The sequence below is a fragment of the Zootermopsis nevadensis genome, unplaced genomic scaffold, assembly GCF_977971745.1.
Source record: "Zootermopsis nevadensis isolate Lab colony 2312 unplaced genomic scaffold, Znev_1.0 Znev_ptg000050l, whole genome shotgun sequence".
Lineage (NCBI taxonomy): Eukaryota > Metazoa > Arthropoda > Insecta > Blattodea > Termopsidae > Zootermopsis > Zootermopsis nevadensis.
The window spans coordinates 4486961-4507319 of NW_028259182.1; the positions used below are offsets into that span (position 1 = coordinate 4486961).

Consider the following 20359-nt stretch of genomic DNA (forward strand, 5'->3'; position numbering starts at 1 on the left):
ACCTTTTTTTTTTACAAGATTTCGTATGTGAGGGTGATTGGAACTGTTTCAGTACTCGAAACTGTGATACGAGTTTTCATCTTCGTCATGATTGACCATGACGAAAGTTCGCTTTCGGGGTCGTCACGCCGAGCTACGAGTTTGCGTGTTCAGATTCGCCCACTTTCCATTAAACCGCGGTTGATTGAGGGTTGTCATTCGCGTTGAGCAACTATTCAGTCTCGAGCAGTAGATAAACGTAAAAGGTTTTTCGAGTCTCGTAATCTTTTTGAGATGTTACAGAAACGCGAATTGCCACGAACTGTTCATTCTCTTCTGCTCTTTTCTGGTGTTGGGAAATTTCCTGACGTCATCAGGCGGTTTACGGAACAAGACCTGAAAGTTTTAACCCTTACCGGAATGCGTTCTTACTTTCTTCCCAAATTCTGAGTTATTAATAAAATTAAACGTCAGTTATCTCTCGTAGACAGCCTTAGTTTCCAGCTATTCTAACTATTTCAACGTAATGTCTTCTTTAACTTGCGTTAATCGATTACCAAAATCTCAAAAGACGCCTTATCTCTGTGTTAAAATACGGAACACGTGATTGGATGGGATTGAACTCTGATCAGGTACATTATACTGCCGTATTGCAAGTGGCGCTAGTGTTGATCCCATCTCACAAGCTTGTTCGTCCGCCATATTGTTAATATCGATAGTAGGAATCGAAAGTGTTATTTTAGGGCAGTCCCCAGTGTCATAACGCCCGTATCAAATGTAATCCAAGACTGGAAGGTTCTCGTTTGTTGGGCGATGTGGCCGATTTAATACGCACGCGTAGCGTAACACAGTTGTCATGTATTTTGATAACCTCAGGTGCCAAATCCATTTTCCAACTTTCCTTCAACAGCTCCCGCTGATTATGTTATTCAGTTTGACCCCTATTGGGACAGGGGTCAGTACACCCACGTAGACACACGCACACACAAACATGTCAGTTGTCACTAAAGGTCACCTGCAACTTTCCCCGTCTTGTCATTCTTGGGATGACCGCGCCTGTAACTCGGCATACCGCGCGCCACCATTTTGTTATAAATGAGTGTACGTGGGCGACGCTGGTTTTGCACAAGAAATCCACCGTTTTAGCTCAAATTAGGTTCTTAAAATGTTGTCACTGTCTGTAATAATTCCTAGAAGTGTGTGCAAGAGATTTTCAGCGCCTTATAATGTTCGTATGCCAAGCCACGGTGGTCTAGCGGTTAGAACGCTGGCCTTGTAATCCTGGGGGGGTCTCGGGTTCGATTCCAGGCGGTGCCCGAATTTATAACTTGTGTTGGGCAAGGCCGTGGTCTAGGCAACACGGAGTTTTCCTCCGTGGCATCCCAACAATTACTCCATTCACACACAGAAGAAGGCAATGGCAAACCACTTCTGGATCATCTGCCAAGAACGTATATGAACAGGTCCCAGTCCGAGAACAGGATGGAAGGATCCTGTTCATATGGACCTGTCGTCAGACAGAACACTAAATAAATAAATAAAAATAAAATAATGTTCGTATGTTTCGTCTACAAGGGAAATTTAAGACTTTCTTTGGAACTCGTTACGAACTTGCACGGAATGCCAGTCGCTGTCTGAAAGAACGGGAAAATCTCTGGGCAAGTCCTCCAAAGCTTGCAAATGGCTACCTGCTGTGCAGTAAAGCTTCTCGTGACTGTCTTGCGTATTCGTTCTTGCAGTTAACACTCAACAGCAGTGATGTAATATTTGTAAAGATCGTGTTCCCATTCCCACGCGGAACTTGATGTAATGTTCGTTTCGTGAGAAGTATATTCTCGTTTATAGACCAAACACGAAGAAAAGGAGATTAGGTTCGTGCTGAATGATGGAAGGAGACGTTTATAAAAATTGTACTCTCTTCCCCTGTCATTATGTTGTAACTCAGAGGCATCATTCCTCGCGTTTCTTCTTATCTCTTACACGAAGGTTTTGCGAGGAACAAATGACGATTAGTTCACTGAACTCCTCGCAGAGAAGCACCAGTGGCTTTCGTCCCAAACAGAGCTGTTGACTCAGTCACGTTGCTCCGCAGCTCCTGCATTACAATCTCAGCCGCTTCTGCGTTACAATCTCAGCCGCTTCTGCATTACAATCTCAGCCGCTTCTGCGTTACAATCTCAGCCGCTTCTGCGTTACAATCTCAGCCGCTTCTGCGTTACAATCTCAGCCGCTTCTGCGTTACAATCTCAGCCGCTTCTGCGTTACAATCTCAGCTGCTTCTGCATTACAATCTCAGCCGCTTCTGCATTACAATCTCAGCCGTTTCTGCGTTACAATCTCAGCAGCTTCTGCGTTACAATCTCAGCCGCTTCTGCGTTACAATCTCAGCCGCTTCTGCGTTACAATCTCAGCCGCTTCTGCGTTACAATCTCAGCCGCTTCTGCGTTACAATCTCAGCCGCTTCTGCGTTACAATCTCAGCCGCTTCTGCGTTACAATCTCAGCCGCTTCTGCGTTACAATCTCAGCCGCTTCTGCATTACAATCTCAGCCGCTTCTGCATTACAATCTCAGCCGTTTCTGCGTTACAATCTCAGCAGCTTCTGCGTTACAATCTCAGCCGCTTCTGCGTTACAATCTCAGCCGCTTCTGCATTACAATCTCAGCCGCTTCTGCGTTACAATCTCAGCCGCTTCTGCGTTACAATCTCAGCCGCTTCTGCGTTACAATCTCAGCCGCTTCTGCGTTACAATCTCAGCCGCTTCTGCGTTACAATCTCAGCTGCTTCTGCATTACAATCTCAGCCGCTTCTGCATTACAATCTCAGCCGTTTCTGCGTTACAATCTCAGCAGCTTCTGCGTTACAATCTCAGCCGCTTCTGCGTTACAATCTCAGCCGCTTCTGCATTACAATCTCAGCCGCTTCTGCGTTACAATCTCAGCCGCTTCTGCGTTACAATCTCAGCCGCTTCTGCGTTACAATCTCAGCCGCTTCTGCATTACAATCTCAGCCGTTTCTGCGTTACAATCTCAGCAGCTTCTGCGTTACAATCTCAGCCGCTTCTGCGTTACAATCTCAGCCGCTTCTGCATTACAATCTCAGCCGCTTCTGCGTTACAATCTCAGCCGCTTCTGCGTTACAATCTCAGCCGCTTCTGCGTTACAATCTCAGCCGCTTCTGCGTTACAATCTCAGCTGCTTCTGCGTTACAATCTCAGCCGCTTCTGCGTTACAATCTCAGCCGCTTCTGCGTTACAATCTCAGCCGCTTCTGCGTTACAATCTCAGCCGCTTCTGCGTTACAATCTCAGCCGCTTCTGCGTTACAATCTCAGCCGCTTCTGCATTACAATCTCAGCCGCTTCTGCGTTACAATCTCAGCTGCTTCTGCATTACAATCTCAGCCGCTGCTGCATTACAATCTCAGCCGCTTCTGCATTACAATCTCAGCCGCTTCTGCATTACAATCTCACACCGAAATAACTGCAGGATCGGCCTTCGTCGTCATGTCCACATTTAGAATACCCAGTGAATAAAACTGTTAAAGCGCTGGACGTAGTGGAACAGACCGTTAACGGGTAAACACGTTAGTTTCAGAATTTTAAATCAAAGTCTAACCGAATCCTTCTTATACGTATTGGAACATTGTTATCTCAGTACGATTTCACAATGATGCTGATGCCTTAATGACTGTAGTTCACGAAGAACTTCCTAGGAGATTAAACTCGAAAAATGTATTCCACTGTTAATTTTAGTGGTATTTTTGTTTTCTCTCCCCTTAATGAAGATTGGAACGTAAAAATTGTTTATTTTATTTATACATTGTTTTTGTGTGGTTGTAAAATTAGGTCTCTCACGTTTCTTGAGATTGATCTAAAATAGCGTGTTCAAGAGAAGAGTGGGCATTGACAGAAGACTTGAGAAAATTACGTCATGAGGAGCATTATAATTCTTTACTCTTCGCCAGTATTCTTTTGATCATGCAACGGATGATGAAATCATCGGCGAATGTCACAAGATGAAAAATCTTTACAGAATTCTGGTCCGAAACCGAGAGAGAAGACACCACTTGAAGACCTAGGCGTAAATGCGGGATAATATTAAAATGGATCTTAAAGACGTGGAATATGCGGATGTGGGCTGAATTCACGTGGACACTCGGGCTGTGTTGAACTGTCTGGGTCTATAAACGACGAGGAATTTGTTGACTGGCTGAGCGACTGTTAGCTTGTGAGGAAGGGCTTTTCCCCGTGGCGTTGGTCATCAGGGTTAGCATTGAAAGTGGGATTGTTAATTTCAAGGTACGAGGGGGGCGTCTGGATGGACAGAGAATGTGAATATGACGGAACGTGGCCATGTTTGGTCGCGCCATAGTGCGCATGCGTACTGTATCATTTCAGCGCGTGTCTGTCCCCATGTTTAAATTCTAGAACAGCTGGACAGATTTTGGTGAAACTTTGTATGGGCATCATGCCATTAGACGCCATTCCAATCTTATAATGTTTAGTTCTATTCAGTCGTCGGTAATAACATGGCTGAAGAACGAACTTGTGAGGTGGAGGCGATGCCAGCGCCATTGGATATGGGATCTTTGAGTGATGTGGCGTGATAGAGAATTAAAATGTCATGAGAGATGTTTGAAGTGAGACACTTTATTTAATAATAATTAATTAAGACAATGAAGGATTACATTTTTTAGTTGAAATATACAGTAATTAAATTTAAACTTAATGCGTTTTAATCTAAAGTAACATTTTAAGGCCAGTTTTCAGGACTGTAAGAATAAAGGATAGGTGAACGTTTGTGAGAGTAGATCCTTGTCACTGACACGTGTTACCCAGCAGGTGTGACGATAGTGATTGCCCTCTGAGGTGACTGGAAACAGAAAGTTATCACGTGTTAGGACAGCTTGACCTACGCCAAGCTGTCGTTGGCTCGTAACTACCAAAGTTTTCTCTCACCGAGTGGTCAGGTTACATTTCTTCATCAGTTAGCACCTTCTTGTTTTACGTGTCTGAGAAATTTTAATTTACGTCTCAGGCTAACCAAACAGTAACCTCACAATTTAATGAACGGATGTTTCATTGCAGGCTCTGAGGTTTTTCACGGCGTCGAATATGAAGATGGCTGTCTTCTGGGTTATAGCTCGGTGTAGTCTGGCAGAAGTCTACCAACGTTTCAGAGGTGGTTACTGCTTCCATCATCAGGGCAACAACCCAGAAGACAGCCATCTTTTTCGTGAGACGTGTTCTTTGTGTCCTGAACAAATGTCAAACGCCAGTGTGACCCTTTGAAGCCGAAGCTCGTCTAAGTAACATTTAATATAATTCAGTCCGTACCGCGAAGAAAACACTGCACTTCACCATTACAAAGATCAACCGAGTAGGATCTGAGGTTTTTACGGCGGTGAGTCTGAAGATGGCTGACTTCTGGGTTGTCGTAGTCTGGTGGAAGTTTACCGACGTTTCGGAGGTGGTTACTGCCGATCGCCCGGATGGAGGCAGCAAGGACTTCTGAAACGTCGGTAAACTTCTGCCAAACTACACGGTGCAAGGACCCAGAAGGTGGCCATCTTCTGACTGTCCTCCGTGGAAACCTCAAATCCTACTTAAATTGTTATAATTTGTATTTCAGGGCCAAAAGAATTTTTCTACCGTGGACACAATTACTTCTTCAGTGGTAATCACCCTCAGTATCGCAACTCGCGACTTGATTGGTTGGACGCACGGAACATCTGTAGGGAATATTGTATGGATCTCGTGTCCATGGAGGGCCAGGAGGAGAATAACATTGTGTTCAGGCTGATCCAGCAAGGTGAGTCAAATCATGGCAATGAGCACGCTCAGTCATTGGTCTGTTGTTTTGATATTGGGTTTGGAGACTTTTGATTCCAGGCTCGTGCGCTGACCACCGGAAGCTAATAAAATCTACGTGGGCTACCATCTCAGAAGGTTTTGCCAGTGTTAGTCGCCTTGAAAACTTACGATCGGACATCTACTGATGTTAGCTCCGCCCAACTGTACACAAATTCTTATTGAATATCTTCATATCTAGAGACCATCTCCTCCTGTAGACTTTATGGTGTGCCTAATGCCGATTTATCGGAGTTTGCTTGCAAGTATTTGAGATACAGCACGACAAGCTATTATTTATTTTAAGTAAATTTCTGTTTTTCTTATAATAATTAGACATTTTTAGTAAAAAGAGCACAAGTCTCAATAAGTAATGTGAGCATTTGCAGACATATTTTCGTACTGGACCCGAATTTTAATTCAGAATGAAATTAGGGTAAGTATCAGTTTTAAAGTTTATCATAAGCGTCATAGAAACGAGTAGTTAAGATGAGCAGGGTTTATCTCTTCATCACGACATCGAGATTGGCCGTGGGGGCCACACCCAGCCAACTCCTCACCTCCATCCAGTACCAAGGTTAAGAATGCAAATATCTTACGTCTTTGTGGTGTGGTGCTTTATGAAACATGGGGACAGATTTACCTCCTGAGAAACAAACCCAGCATGCAGCTGGTAATGCCCAGTGTCTTCAGATACGTCTGTCAGCCTCCTGGCCTCTTCTTCTATGGCTCTCCTCAATTCTCCTCTCCCATTCGGTCCGTCTGTCCGAGGCTTTGATCGAGGTTTCGAAACATCTTCCTTTTTATGGTACAAGGTTGTTAGCCTTGCGACCAACCCCCAACCTTGAGGACCAGGGTACCTCTTCCCCTCGACCAATCTGGCTACGGAGGCCCTGCCAGTAGCTCTTGGGGTCACTGAGGTACTCGGCCCCACCACCACGACAAGGCGCAGGTACGATTAATTGGGGAGGGCTATTGAAGTTACATGACTGAATTCTCGGTTGTCAGGCGACGTACCGTACATCTGGACTAGCGGACGCCTGTGTGATTTCAAGGGTTGTGAAAATCGTCGCGACCTTGAACCCAAGAGCGTCTATGGATGGTTCTGGTCGGCTACCCGTCAGAAGATGGCCCCTACGAACCAGGTGCCCAATGGTTTTGGTTTCAACCCCTGGAGTCAGACCGGACACAAGAAGGTCCAGCAGCCTGACAACGCCGAGTTTGACATCAACGGCACGAACGAGTCCTGCCTTGCAGTACTCAACAACGTGTACGGCGATGGCATTGCCTGGCACGACGTCGCCTGCTACCACGAGAAACCCTTCATCTGCGAGGACAACGACGAGCTTCTAAACTATGTCGCGTCCACCAACAGAGGCGTCCGACTCTAACTTCATTACGTGCTCTATTTATTATATTTCGTTTCGTTACAGTCAGTAAAGTTTAATATCTGTTCTCGAAAATTTCCCATTTTTTCTTTTTGTATAATTTAACACTGCCAGGCTTTTAGGAAATTAAAGGTGAAATTTGATATTTTTAATAAATCAGATGTATTAGTCTTCTTCAGGAAGTTTTCAAGTATGACTGTGGAATTTAGAAAATGTATTATATTCATTACAGTCACAAATCGTCTTTTATTTTAATACAGGGGGGAAAAATTCAGTTGCAGCCTTTAAAGTTTAAGACTTTTTGTTTTATGACAGACTGTAAATGTTACGTTTTACTTCAGTAATTCACCAGTTCCAGGCTGAAAGGTTTGTAGGTCCCGGTGCTTTCGGGAAAATAAATCTGGAAAGTCCTCGTAAATCATGTATATTGATATTTTTTTAAAAAAATAAAAACTTATGTAATTATGTCCCTGCAAGTTTTGACACGAATTTAAATCTGAAGAGCTAATTTTTTGCTAAATTATAGTTAATATGAAATATAAGCCAGCGATGATTTTTTAGTTATAATATTTGGACTTCGCCCCGGCACCAAATTCTGGATCTTATATATCAAAATTAATTAATTGCTCTACGGTAAAGTGGTAAATGCTGTGCACTGTGTTCAGCACTGGAGTGGACGAAGCTGGCTGTCATCATGTGCAGAAACTCGCTCTCCCGTCCAAAGCTGTGACTAGACTGGAAAATGTTCTTATTTTGAGCGCTGAGACTCTGGAAACTTTGGTCATGATCGTCTTTCGTAATGAAAATCTGAGAATGTTCTGATTTTTTTTTATATTTCTTATAAACAATATTAATGTGTGGTTTTTCATACTGCGAATGTTTTTAAACTATTAACATTTTTAATTGTACTGATTGTGTGCGTGAGCGGTCAATTGCGCTCGCCATAACTCGACTGGGCTGTTTTAGATAAACTCTGGAACATGATGCAATACAAATGTTGCAAAATTCTATATACGCGCATAACAAATTGCCTTTCATCATTGTTTATGACAAGGCAGACAACCACTGAACGGATTTCTGCAATAAAAAGTTTTGTGTTTTTTATTGTTTTATTTATTACGAAAATGTCTCATGTCCTTTTTATTCTTACACAGGTACTACATACATAAATCGTATTCTGTCGTTCTGTTGTGTTTTGTCGAAATTCTCATATTTCTTTTTTTAAAAAAATATTGTCATTTGTGAATTTAAACGTGTTCCTTACACAATTTCCTATAAAACACGTGTTGCAAAAAAAAATAGCTGTTTCGCAGAACACGAATGTTGGCAAACGTGTTTATGGATTCCGAACGCGTTCTCATCTTTTAAATGAAAAGTATAACCAGAAAAAGAAACAAAGTGCTCATGAAAATATTTGGACCTAATTTGGAAGAAATGAGTAGTTTAAAACAGTGCATAATGAATAAATTACAGGTTATCTACTGTTGAGGATCTGGTGATATTTAGATAAGCGACGCACGCATCTAGAAATACGTACGGGCGTACATCGGTGTCTTGTGGATAGGACGCAATTGCCAAAGTTTACACCAGCCTACAAATTCTCTTTCTAAGATGCCTTCAAAGTTTGTTTTCGATCATTCCGTTGCGTGGTGTCAGACTTACTAACCGGGGCTTCGACTTTAAACAGCAGGTCTTCTGTGACGCCAGTGACGAGGGGCATCCCTGAGGAACAGAAGGAAATGCCTCTTTTAGGAGAGTAAGTTTGGATGGCCCTGCCCCTTGTGAGAGCCTCGAGTGGATGGAAGTGAAAGTGTGTATGTGTACAGTACTCGCTAAAAAAGCTTGTCCGTTGAAGGTGCGCAGAACTTTATACTGCGCAATGTCTGGGCAGGGGAGGTGGAGGGGTACAACGACAGTTGGTCGTATACTGACCCCCCCCCTCCCGCCCGTCCCTCATCGACACTACGACCGGTGGGCATTGAAACCAGACTTAATGCACATCCAAGGCCACTGGCCAGCTTCTATGGCTTCTGATCTATTATTGTTTTAACTGTTTGATTTCTGGAGTCAGTATGAAACCAGAATCACGTCGAAACGTTGTTTGAAACAATTTGTTTATGTGGGACAGCAAAATTAATACAGTACGAAAGAACGGTTTAATTAAAAAGGAAATATCCCACAGAAAACGCAAGAACAAGGCATCAGGGATTTTTGCGTTGAATGAAGCGATGAGCAGTTCACCACAAAAATTCTATTGTCTTTGTGAGTTTAGAGCTTGTCGTCGTGTTTTAACTGATTGTTTCAGCAAGCTGTTGGAGGAAAAACAACATAGCATCAACAGTACGAAAATGGCTTAAAAGTTAATTTTAAATTTGTGGCCACAAAATCTTTATTTCGCTAACAGACCGTGCCGAAACATTGTAAAAAAAATGGCTACCTTTATCGAGCACGCAAGATGTAAATTCAAGGTCGTTCAATTATTACGAAAGCAACTGAGGGGAGGGGAAGACAGTTCAGTTAATACTGGTCTTTGGGACGGAATTTAAAAAATGTGGAAAATTCTTACGTAATATATCAATGACACCTTAAACGCAAATAAAATGTTATTAATTTAAATATCCTCATGATTTCCCTCGTTCTTAAAGATGTTTGCAACCCTTGTTGATGTGTCGTATGTTGGTCCGGACTCCGCAAGAAACCGGGTGTTGATAGGACAGTACTGCACAGAGAACTCGATCAATGAATGAATATTTTCACTATCAGATAAGATACTATTACCAACTTGCCTTCTAGCGTCGTTTATACTACGCCGTACCATTCAACAAGAGAAATGAATGACGGTTTGAGAGAAAGTTCTAAAACAAATATTTGTTGAATGGTACGTGTAGAAACTGCATCAACAAATATCATTTTAGTCGAGTCGACTGTATTTGGAATGAAACTTACTTAACATAACGTCCCGGAACTTTGTTTCGTTCGACCATCGATGTTATCAGAACGAATTTTTCCGTGATTTTCTTCGGTTGACCCCAAACGTGCTGGAGTATTCACGGTGACTGCATACAACCAAGTCTTTTTTTTTTCTCGACTCGAAGATAGACGAACTTTTGGGATCGCATTATTTTGAACACTTCCAAAAAAAAAAAACTCAAGTGTTATTAGACGCTAGGGAGGAATTTGATAGTAAACCAAGAAGGTTTGGACCTTGTATGTCGTCTTCTTTGGTATACTTGACTTTATTTTTAACTTTGTACGCAGTTGTGTATCGTAAAACCTTTGGCCTTTGTTGACATGATTAATAATTTACCGCATACATAATTAGTTCCTTATTGATAACAGTAACACATCGTTTATTGTCTTAAGACATGACACTGCCCCTGTAATATACTAATTCCCACCATGTGTGACACAGATTCTTCTCGGTTTATGGTGTATATTCACTGGGTTTTTGCTATTTATGTTTCAGTTGTGTACCCGTCATGTTGTTAAGATGGGCTTCTATTAGATTAAACTTTCTTGTAAGAGCAAGATTTATTAAGTACTTACCTAGAAGAAAGGTTGGAAGTATGATACAAACGAGAACCCATTATTCCACGTTATTGATATCAATATAATGAAATAGATGGCAGCACCAATACTAAAAAAAAGAACACGATAGATGAACTATCTACGACGTATTTTGTGGAGAGAATACTAGTAAAAATATTTAGAAGGCTGTGGGTAAAAACAGATGAAGCAGTTAAAGCTGCTGAATTTAAAAAAAAACAGTTGCAGTAATCAAAAACAATTCTAGAATGTGAATAAATACATAAAATAAACGCGAAGAGTTAAAAACAAATTGGATGTAATTATTGACTGAAGAAAGTAACTTCAATGAGAATCGGTAGAAAAAGTTGGTCTACATAACATAAAATATAGATATCATTACATTTGAAACTGTTGTCTGCGAGGTTAAAATTGAACGAAATGCAAGGCGAACAGGTTTCTTACTGCAAAATTATTTCTATTAGAAACAGCTTCGAAACAGTAAACTTGTATATCTTTTCATACATACATCAAGACCTATTACTTACACGCGTAGTAACTTGTTTACTCCACTGCAGAGTTTACCTTACCTGTAGCATTTCCTTTATTTCTGTGCATGCACACAAGCTGTGATGAAGAATTTCGAATGATATTTTGCGCTTTGCTTGTGAGATATTTTATTAAATAAAACACATTTTAATATGCTTTAATCTGGACAAGCAGCTACCAGAAAGATAACTGTGAAGGCCGTGACATGACTGCGCCTGCGCCAAATTTTCGTTCTTTGAGTGTCATATGTTTTAATAAGGGAGTTATCGTTTGTGGTTGTATGGAAAGACTGAAATATGAACTTGAGAAATGATGACTCTTAATAGTTAAAGTAATAAAACTAAAACGACAGATAGAAATTTATTTAAGGTATAGAGCAATTCATATTTAAAGCCATAGACATTGTAACAGACATGTTAATACAAGCTACGAATGTTTTGGGGGTTTGCCAGCTGTTTTTGTGTGGTTAAGCTTGTCAAAACATCAAGGTCTACCAGTTCTTAATCGAAAAACGTAATAGACTGAGAATATTTTCGATGCACATACCATTTCAATGTTAATCGTAGAATATGACAAGTTTAATCTTGCGTCTTCATCGTCAAAATGTAAGTTCAAATACGGATTGCCAAGGTAAGGTCCAACGCAAATTTTGTTTGATGGACACCTTACTTTCTCATGTTTAAAACGTGTTGGCTACGGTCTGGTACAGATTCTGCATCTTATAGTTTTGTCATATCTTATACGTAATGTAGATCACGTTTAAGAATTTGTGGTATTATAAATTGCGTTCTAATAATAGAACATGATCCATGTAACTCTTGTAGCAGATTGTGGTGAACAAAGAGATCTGCAATAAGAAACCGTTGTTTTGTTTCTTTATCATAAATGCAAAATTAACATTTTAGTGCAATGTCGTTTCCACAAATAATGCTTGTAAGACGATGGATGGAGGTATGCAGTGAGCGAGATTCACAGCACCAGAAACTCACCAGAGGTCCTTAACTGAACTGTAGTTCAAACAAAGCTTATCCTAACCTAAAGGTATTAAATATACTGTTGTTCAGTTAGCAGCTGCTGTTTTATGGCGTGGCATTATCCTTGATATCTAATTCTGTCATTCAGAATTAAACAAAATTCGAGACTTTAGCTTTGTATTTTCTGTGAAAACAACGTTGAAACAAAAATATCAATCCACTAAGAGCAAAATAAGCGATAATGTCTAACCTATCTATTTATTGGATTAGTCAGAAAAAGTTCAGGGTACAGTGATACTAAATACTCTGCACCTTAGAAAGAGACAAATGCAGTTAGTTTTCTGTGGGCACTGCCTCAGGCAGAAGAGTCAGCCACTAATCCCATCAAGTTTTCCATAAGCTAGCTCAACCTAAAGGTAATAATATTCTGCTAATTTAGCAAATACTGTTTTGTGATCTGTCAGCACTGTGCCTACATATATTTTAATCAACCGTGTTATTTCATGGCTGTGCTCTATATCTAATGAAAAATGATAACATTCTGGTTATTTTATCCTCGCTCAGTTTTCTGATTTTATGTTTCTCATTCTCTTCATGCATTTTGTAGTTCCTTTACACGTTACTTAAGTGAAAGTAGTTTTTGTTAGGGCTTAGTAACTTTAAATAAGAACCAAATTCATGAGCTTTCACAAAAACAAAATGCACTTTGAGTCTTCTCACACAATAAGCCTTGTGAGAATGGTGTCCTAATCCAACATTTGAGAGACAGTCTTTGATATGTTAGATTACAATTCCAATCTCATGTGGTCTGTTGCCTGAGGAGACTTAATTGTAAGTTCAATTACAGTTTAGGGAAATTGGATGGTTTAGAATAGTTTATAGGACAGTTAACTAAATAGACTTCAAATTCTGTGATAAATGTGTGACTGCTACTTTGTGAATTTGTTCCATTCTGCTTTTAAACCTATGCAATAGAAACTACTTTGCAGGTGACAAAAGGGAAGAACATGCTTGATTTTTGTAAAACCAGACCATAAAATTTAGACATTACTTTTTTAATGTGGAAATATTTCTTTGGAAGTAAAGACAGATCATGAAGCCCTCCACCTCCAGTTAAGATTGAACTTGAAAATGTGTGGCATCGCTATGGTATGGCCTGGGTTGGTGCAGAGAGACCAAGAAAGAAGACTTACTTTTCTTAAGATTGCTGTCTTCTGGGCTGTAGCGCAGTGTAGTCTGATAGAACCCTGAAGAGAGCCATCTTCTAACTATTCTTGTTTAACAAAATATTTTAGTGCGACAGAATGGTTTATAAAATGATTTAGTAGGCATATAATTTTGTTGAGGAATCTTGTTAATTTTTATTTTCTTACAGATACAAAACCAGAATGTGTAAGGATTTTCTTGTGGATCAGTAATAATTACAGTCTGCAAAGATGGATATGATGTTTGAAGCTTATTTGACCCAGGAAGCAGGACACTTGGATCCAGATGATATTCCACATACAAAAGATCCTGTTTGGGTACTGGGAAAGAAGTACAATGCCATTCGTGGTGAGTAAAATTTTGCGGTTGAAATAAACCTAACCTAACTTAACCTAACCTAACCTAACTTAACCTATTTTTAAAGCGATGTGTCCCGATAACCCACAAGTACCTAAAATTGTAAGTTGTGTGTGATTTTATGTGACAGTATCTTTTATCATCAGTTTATGATTTTCCAGATTTGGAAACTATCCGTAAGGATATTCGCTCCAAGTTATGGTTCACGTATCGCCGTGGTTTTGTACAAATTGGAGATACGGGGCTTACGTCGGACAAAGGCTGGGGATGCATGCTTCGCTGTGGACAAATGGTTCTTGCTCAGGCATTAGTGTGTCTACATCTCGGTAGGTGAAGTTAATATTTGTGTGCATGGTTGCGTGTCTTTTTTTACGTCCTCCTTCCACGTGTGACGATGTTTAGTAATAAATTAGCTTTCTTTAACATGAGTACAATGGTTAAACCTGAAGATGGCAGCATGTACCGAAACATGCAGTTTGATGAAACGAAAGTTATGTGAACAGGGTGTGTGAAAAGACAGTTAAACAAACAAAAAGTATTTATATAATTTTTTCTATAGCTCAGGGAGCAGTGAGAAGATTATTTTTTGATGCGATAGACTTAAAATAAAGAGATTTTGAATTTTCTTCATGCATGCAGATAGTCGAGTTTAAGCCATGCACTAATCTGAGAAATCAAAGATGCGTGCATAATTTTCTTTACACATTTATATGAATTAGGTCGAGACTGGTGCTGGACTCCAGATTCAAGGAATAAGTCATATCTTCAGACTCTGCACATGTTTGAAGATCGCCGCGCTGCGACGTATTCGATCCATCAGATAGCATTGATGGGTGCGTCTGAAGGGAAAGAAGTGGGGCAGTGGTTTGGACCGAATACTGTCGCCCAGGTGTTAAAGTAAGCGTATTACGTCACTCTTCTCGTGATGCGAATAATGTGGCAGATCCCTCTTACGAAACTTTTGAATGGACCATGCGATATCAATTTCGAAGCAGGAGATCATCTTAGAAGTGTAGACATCAGAATATTTAAAAAAATTAGCTTTATCTTCTGAACAGTAATCTAAATTACTTGGAAAACTGGGGAAAACTTTTAAAAAATGTGATAATCCCCCTTAATACTTTTAATTCTTGGTCTTAAAGCATATGGGCTTATAAGCGAGATCAGTTGTGACATATTTGTGCAGGCTCATGCAAAGTTGATTAGTTAGCGGAACCATTTTCCACATTTTGTGGACAGTAGAAGAGTCACGAGAAAGTGTTTATGAACAAATAAAATATATTTGTGTTGTACATCTGTTCATCGAAGGCAAATACTTGAATTTTTCAAATGTTTATTTAAGGAGGCGTCATAAATTCTTCTCAGAATACATTTTTTTTCCTCGACTCAGTCCCAGTTAGGAGTCTTCTACCCTGAAAATGGATGTGGTATGTTTGTCCAAAACATTGGTAACCCAAGACTTCATGATTTTATAACCTAGAAGACCGTAGTCCAAATGTTTACCGTCATGAAAACTTCAAATCTTGTATTAATTCAGCTCATCATTTCAGGAAACTGGCAGTGTATGACGAGTGGAGTTCAGTTGTGATCCACATAGCACTTGACAACACTGTCATTGTAAATGAAATAAGTAAGTCATTTATATATTTTGTAACTCAGTACGAGTTAAAACTGTAGATCGTACATCTATTATGAATACCTATCACAAAATGGTGATTATCATTATTTCAGGAATGGAAATTATGGTTGTTTGCTTGCCTACATTTTAAAACTGTGGCATCATTATTGAAATATATGTTATTTATTAAGTATTTAATTTGATTAATAAAGGCCCCATTCCTTTCCAGTTTCCGATACGTTATCGTCCTGTCATATCATTTAACTCTAAATAAAATCTGTAGTTGAATATTATTGACGAAGTAAATTACACATTTTGTACCCACAATTTGGCCTAAAAATATGTTTTGGTATTTCATCTCTTGAAATGCAAAGATAAATGAAGCAAATTCTTGCGTTAAAAGAATGTACTTGGTTAATAATTAGGACCTAAAATGTTACTTTTTCACATTTTGAGCCTGAGTTAAGTGGGGATACTGAATCGCAGGGATCACAGGGTGTTGTAAATGTTGTTGTAAACCTCCGTTTGTTACTAGAGCAACTTTGCAAATCGCCAAGTGCACATCATAATCCCAACAGCAGCTTGCAGTCGAGTGGAGAGGAAAGTTTTCCTCGTTTCGTGAAGGGGCGCTGGAAACCTCTTGTTCTTGTCGTGCCTCTTAGGCTAGGACTCAGCGAAATCAACCCAGTCTATGTCCAAGGATTGAAGGTGAGGTAGCCTGTATAAGATATAACCTCACTCATTTCTTCCCAAAAGCAGAAAATGAGATAAATAACAAGTTAGGGACTGAGTGCATAGCTTACTAGATACTCTTTTTATTGCGTCTTGATTTTCAGTCTTTGAATTACATTTCTTTGTTCCAAAATGGTAATGAATTGTGTATGGAAGATGAGTGCTACCGACAGAGTTGCCGCTTATTTGTTAGCCGTTATCGTCAGCTGAACAGTTAATTGTGTGAAGCAGAAGGAGTGCACAGTTGCCGTCTGTGATGAGAGCGGTTGCCGTGAGAAGAGAACAGTCGTACCCGATGTAAAGTCCGGCGTCTGTAATCAAGACTGTGACTTCTAGGATTGTAATCAAGGAAATTATTGATTTAACGTTGAATAGAATAAACCTGTTTTTAATTTTGAAGAACCCGCAGTTTAATTACTCATTACAGCGTGGTTTTCATTCTCGCTATGCAATACAGAGTTGACGTCACATCCACGATACAACGAGTGAACGAAGACGACTGATATTGCACAGTAATAAAGTTTTAAAATTGTTTGATTTTAAATTTCTGATTTTACAGACTTGCTTCACGTTCAAACAGTCACTGGGAGTGATAGGTGGTAAACCTAACCACGCGTTATACTTCATTGGTTGCGTAGGTAAGTGAAGAATTAATACGCAAAGTTTTGCGTGGAAAATAAATTTAATGACATTTCAGAGTAGACTGAAATTTACGCATTGATGTCTTGTTTAGATACGACCGTACAAACATAAGTGTCTTTTCTCGTTTTATCATATCTGGGAGTTAAAAATCCTTTTATGGGAAGTCATCACTTCGTTTGCGCATGAGTTTATGCGGCTTTTTTCAGGAATGTATCTACCGCGTAAACGGAGAAGTTGCTGTGTGATTTATTGGTTGATGTGTTGTACAGGGGATGAAGTAATCTATTTGGACCCTCATACGACGCAGCCTGCAGGCTTCGTGGAAGAGAAAGAACAGGAACACGAGGAAGTTTTTGATTCGTCTTATCACTGTCAGTACGCTAGCAGAATGCACATATTGCATATGGATCCATCAGTAGCAGCGGTAAGAAATGTTGACGTAGCGGTTCGGTTTAAGTCGGAATGTTAAGTGTACTTCCTAATGACAGTCACTGTGAAATCTTTATTTTAAGTAACTCTAAATCAGTGGCAGATAGATACCTCTCTAGTGATTTATTCCCGTCATGTTTAGCTACAAAAATGTTGTATGCATTTCTTGTTTTATCCGTGCATGCTTCTAGCTCCACCCTTGTTACACTTTCTGATTTGATTATCCTAACCGTAATTTCCAGTAGTCGGTAAATAGTATGGATTGTGAGCTGTTCATTGTGAAGCTGTTTTTTTATTTATTTATTCCCGTCATGTTTAGCTACAAAAATGTTGTATGCATTTCTTGTTTTATCCGTGCATGCTTCTAGCTCCACCCTTGTTACACTTTCTGATTTGATTATCCTAACCGTAATTTCCAGTAGTCGGTAAATAGTATGGATTGTGAGCTGTTCATTGTGAAGCTGTTTTTTTATTTATTCTTGTGTTTTATTGTTAAACCATAAATTATCAGCATTTTAATATCAAATGCTGCCAACCACATCTTTAGGTTTTTTCTATTTAAGATCAGTTCCTTGCCTCAAAGGCTCTCTCCGCATTGTTTATGTCTCTGTACAAACTGATGGGTCACTGTAGCTTATCACTGCTGGGTGCAAACCTTCTTGGGGTGTGGGCCTGCTGGATGGGGCAGAGGTTCCTTTTTGAGCAGACCCCTGGCAGCAAGGCCTTCGTGGGTCAGAGTCTCCATCTGGGTTAGGATAGGTTAGGTATTGTTATGCTTTGTGGGGTTAGGTTGGGGTACGTCTGGTAAGGTCGATGGCCTCGTTAATATTGTTAACGTCTTTGACAAATCTATTTCTGTGTGCTAGGTGCATTTAGATGTTATCGTTTGCGCTAAAACATGCTTTTGCTACCAGTTTGTCATTTTTCTTGGTGTAAGGATATCAGACTTGTCAATTGTAATTGACATTTTTCCCTTTTTGAAAAAGAAGGAATGACTTTAAAAGGCTTGAACAGTTCATTGTTTTACAATTTCAAAGGTTATTTACATCTGTCGATAATTTGTGGTTGTCATTTTGAAGATTTTGTGAAGTGTAACGCCCGTGCATTATTTCTTACTCTTGGAGACTGTTAAATCGACATGTGACAAAAACAGTCTTACCTTAAATATCGACCACGAACATCCGAAGCAATGGAATGAGCTGTAAGAAGTTTAAACATGCAGCGCTGCTCAAAACTCATTCCCACTCCAAGGGTGTTTTATCAGAGATATGAATTCATACTTGCCTTTCGATCAGACTTTATGAAAAGGGAAACTATCCGTAAAATGTGTGAGGTGTGTAGTTCGCGGCTGTTATGTTAGTCATATCACAGATTAATGGTGACGAACTTTGTCCATCTGCTCAGTTTCATGAACTGTGAAGGCTTTGATTATATTCACAGTGTTTCTTTTGCAACACTGAAGATGAATTTGACTTGCTGTGCCAGCTCATCCAAAAGCGATTGGTGCATCCTGAAAAGCAGCCTTTATTCGAGCTCTGTAATGAGAGGCCCAGACATTGGTCACCCCTAGAAGATGGGGCAGAAGAAGCACTAGGCGCGACGGCTTTCTTGGGTAAGTTCGTAAGGCCACGAGTTTATACGCTGCTTAATTTGAGAGTGGAGGTCAGAATTGAATGTTCAAGAGCATCTGATTTGTGTTACGATTGATTAAGAATGCAGTGGAACCTCATTCATTTTATGTTTGGATCTTTAAAGATCTTGTATAAAATTCTGGTGCATTTTACTCCTTTATAGCCTCTGGATTTAAAATTCACGAATGCTCTTTAAAAGTAATTACGGTGGTTATGGGAATCTGACTTTTCTATTGAAACATGACCTTTGCCTTTTCTGAAAGGCACCAGTGACTTCAGAGATGTTTGGGGTCAGTGACCTTTTCGTCAGTGGGGTGTTTAGTCTGCCTGTTGACATCGGTAAACTTCTACCAGACTACACAGTGTAAAAACCCAGAAGACAGCCTTTTGCATATTGTACTTACATAGGTTATGATGTGCGGTTGTAATCGAAAACAGTGTGATGAGTCAGGACATTTTTACGTTTCCAGCAAATGAAGATTTTGAACGACAGTTTGACGATTCGGATGAAGAATTTGAACTGCTGGGTTGAATAAGGAGCAGCCATGCCTCAAATGACTGTTGTGACGAGGAAAGCAAGTTCGCCTTCATATTTTGACCTTGAAAATGATAAATGATGATGTTTGTTGTGCTCGACAGTACGCCACAGCCAGCAAGATCTTTATTGGTCTGCATATTTGATGCATGCAGAAGTATAGTCTGTTCAGATTCCTACTACATATGTATATGCATGTGTGTTTGTGTATATATATATGTACATATACATATAGTTTTCCAATACATTTGATGATGTAAGTAAATATACACTAATGATACTATGCATAAATTTCACACATAATTGAATAATTCAGGCATTGTAAAATTTGTGTAACATCTTTAGTTCAACAAAAATTTATTCAGCATTTTCTTATTGTAGTATTTCTTTCTTACTGCACTGTCAAGTTCTAATGTTTGAAAACTGCGCAAGTATCTGACCGTATGTTGTGGCTAAGTTTGTCACTGATATAAATTAAGTCCTGCAAGTGCTCTGATGGTAGGTTATGCTTTGAACTTTTCCATATGTTGATTTTTATGCACTTTTCCTATAGAATTAATGTTTTTTAACAGAGATGTATATTCTATTTTTAATTATGTTCAGTCAAGTCTTTTATTTAAATAAAATGTTCGTACCTAACTTTTTATTTGAAAGATGTATTTTATGTAAATTAATCTGAGTAAAGAGACTGCTGTGACAGATATCTCCAGGGTACCCTATGAAACCTCACGTGGTTTTACATTGCCTTATTTTGAGTGATAAATGTTACATCAACGTGGGTCAAATCTGAACCGTGGACAGTTGGAAGGAGTGCAAAATCTTTGGGCTGTGCAGATTAAATGAAATTGTTTTAAATACAAAATGAATCAGCTACACAGGAATGGTATTCTACTGATGTTTAATGTATATTTTGATACAGTGTTTCTACTTAAGCATCTTACTGTTT

The 20359-nt window shown here is 39.6% G+C and overlaps 2 protein-coding genes and 1 long non-coding RNA gene across 6 annotated transcripts in view; 2 read left to right on the forward strand and 1 right to left on the reverse strand.

The window, feature by feature from the left end:
• Positions 1 to 8317, forward strand: part of slf (C-type lectin domain-containing protein slf) — a 41938-nt gene extending 33621 nt beyond the window's left edge. For both annotated transcript variants that reach the window (XM_087360899.1, XM_022060638.2), the window contains exons 3-4: positions 5610 to 5789; positions 6836 to 8317. In XM_087360899.1, coding sequence (XP_087217025.1) covers positions 5610 to 5789; positions 6836 to 7218 — 563 coding nt within the window. In that variant the 3' untranslated portion in view covers positions 7219 to 8317. The remainder of the gene's footprint in view (positions 1 to 5609; positions 5790 to 6835) is intronic.
• Positions 7661 to 11476, reverse strand: LOC110828174 (uncharacterized). The gene is made up of 3 exons (XR_002542572.2): positions 11331 to 11476; positions 10762 to 10852; positions 7661 to 8937 (listed from the first exon to the last, which is right to left on the reverse strand). It is a non-coding gene; the product is annotated as an uncharacterized LOC110828174 (long non-coding RNA).
• A 32-nt stretch (positions 11477 to 11508) lies between these two features.
• On the forward strand, positions 11509 to 20142 carry Atg4a (Autophagy-related 4a). 3 transcript variants are annotated; one of them, XM_022060627.2, is made up of 10 exons: positions 11509 to 11658; positions 13639 to 13817; positions 13988 to 14152; positions 14546 to 14723; positions 15377 to 15456; positions 15980 to 16152; positions 16736 to 16814; positions 17088 to 17242; positions 18688 to 18859; positions 19349 to 20142. In XM_022060627.2, the coding sequence occupies exons 2-10, from the start codon at positions 13700 to 13702 to the stop codon at positions 19408 to 19410; spliced, it is 1182 nt and encodes a 393-aa protein (XP_021916319.2). In that variant the 5' UTR covers positions 11509 to 11658; positions 13639 to 13699; the 3' UTR covers positions 19411 to 20142. The 3 variants fall into 3 exon arrangements, with proteins under 3 accessions (XP_021916319.2, XP_021916321.2, XP_021916322.2); XM_022060629.2 differs by lacking the exon at positions 11509 to 11658 and adding an exon at positions 11676 to 11919; XM_022060630.2 differs by lacking the exon at positions 11509 to 11658 and adding an exon at positions 11676 to 11894.
• Positions 20143 to 20359: the final 217 nt, after the last annotated feature.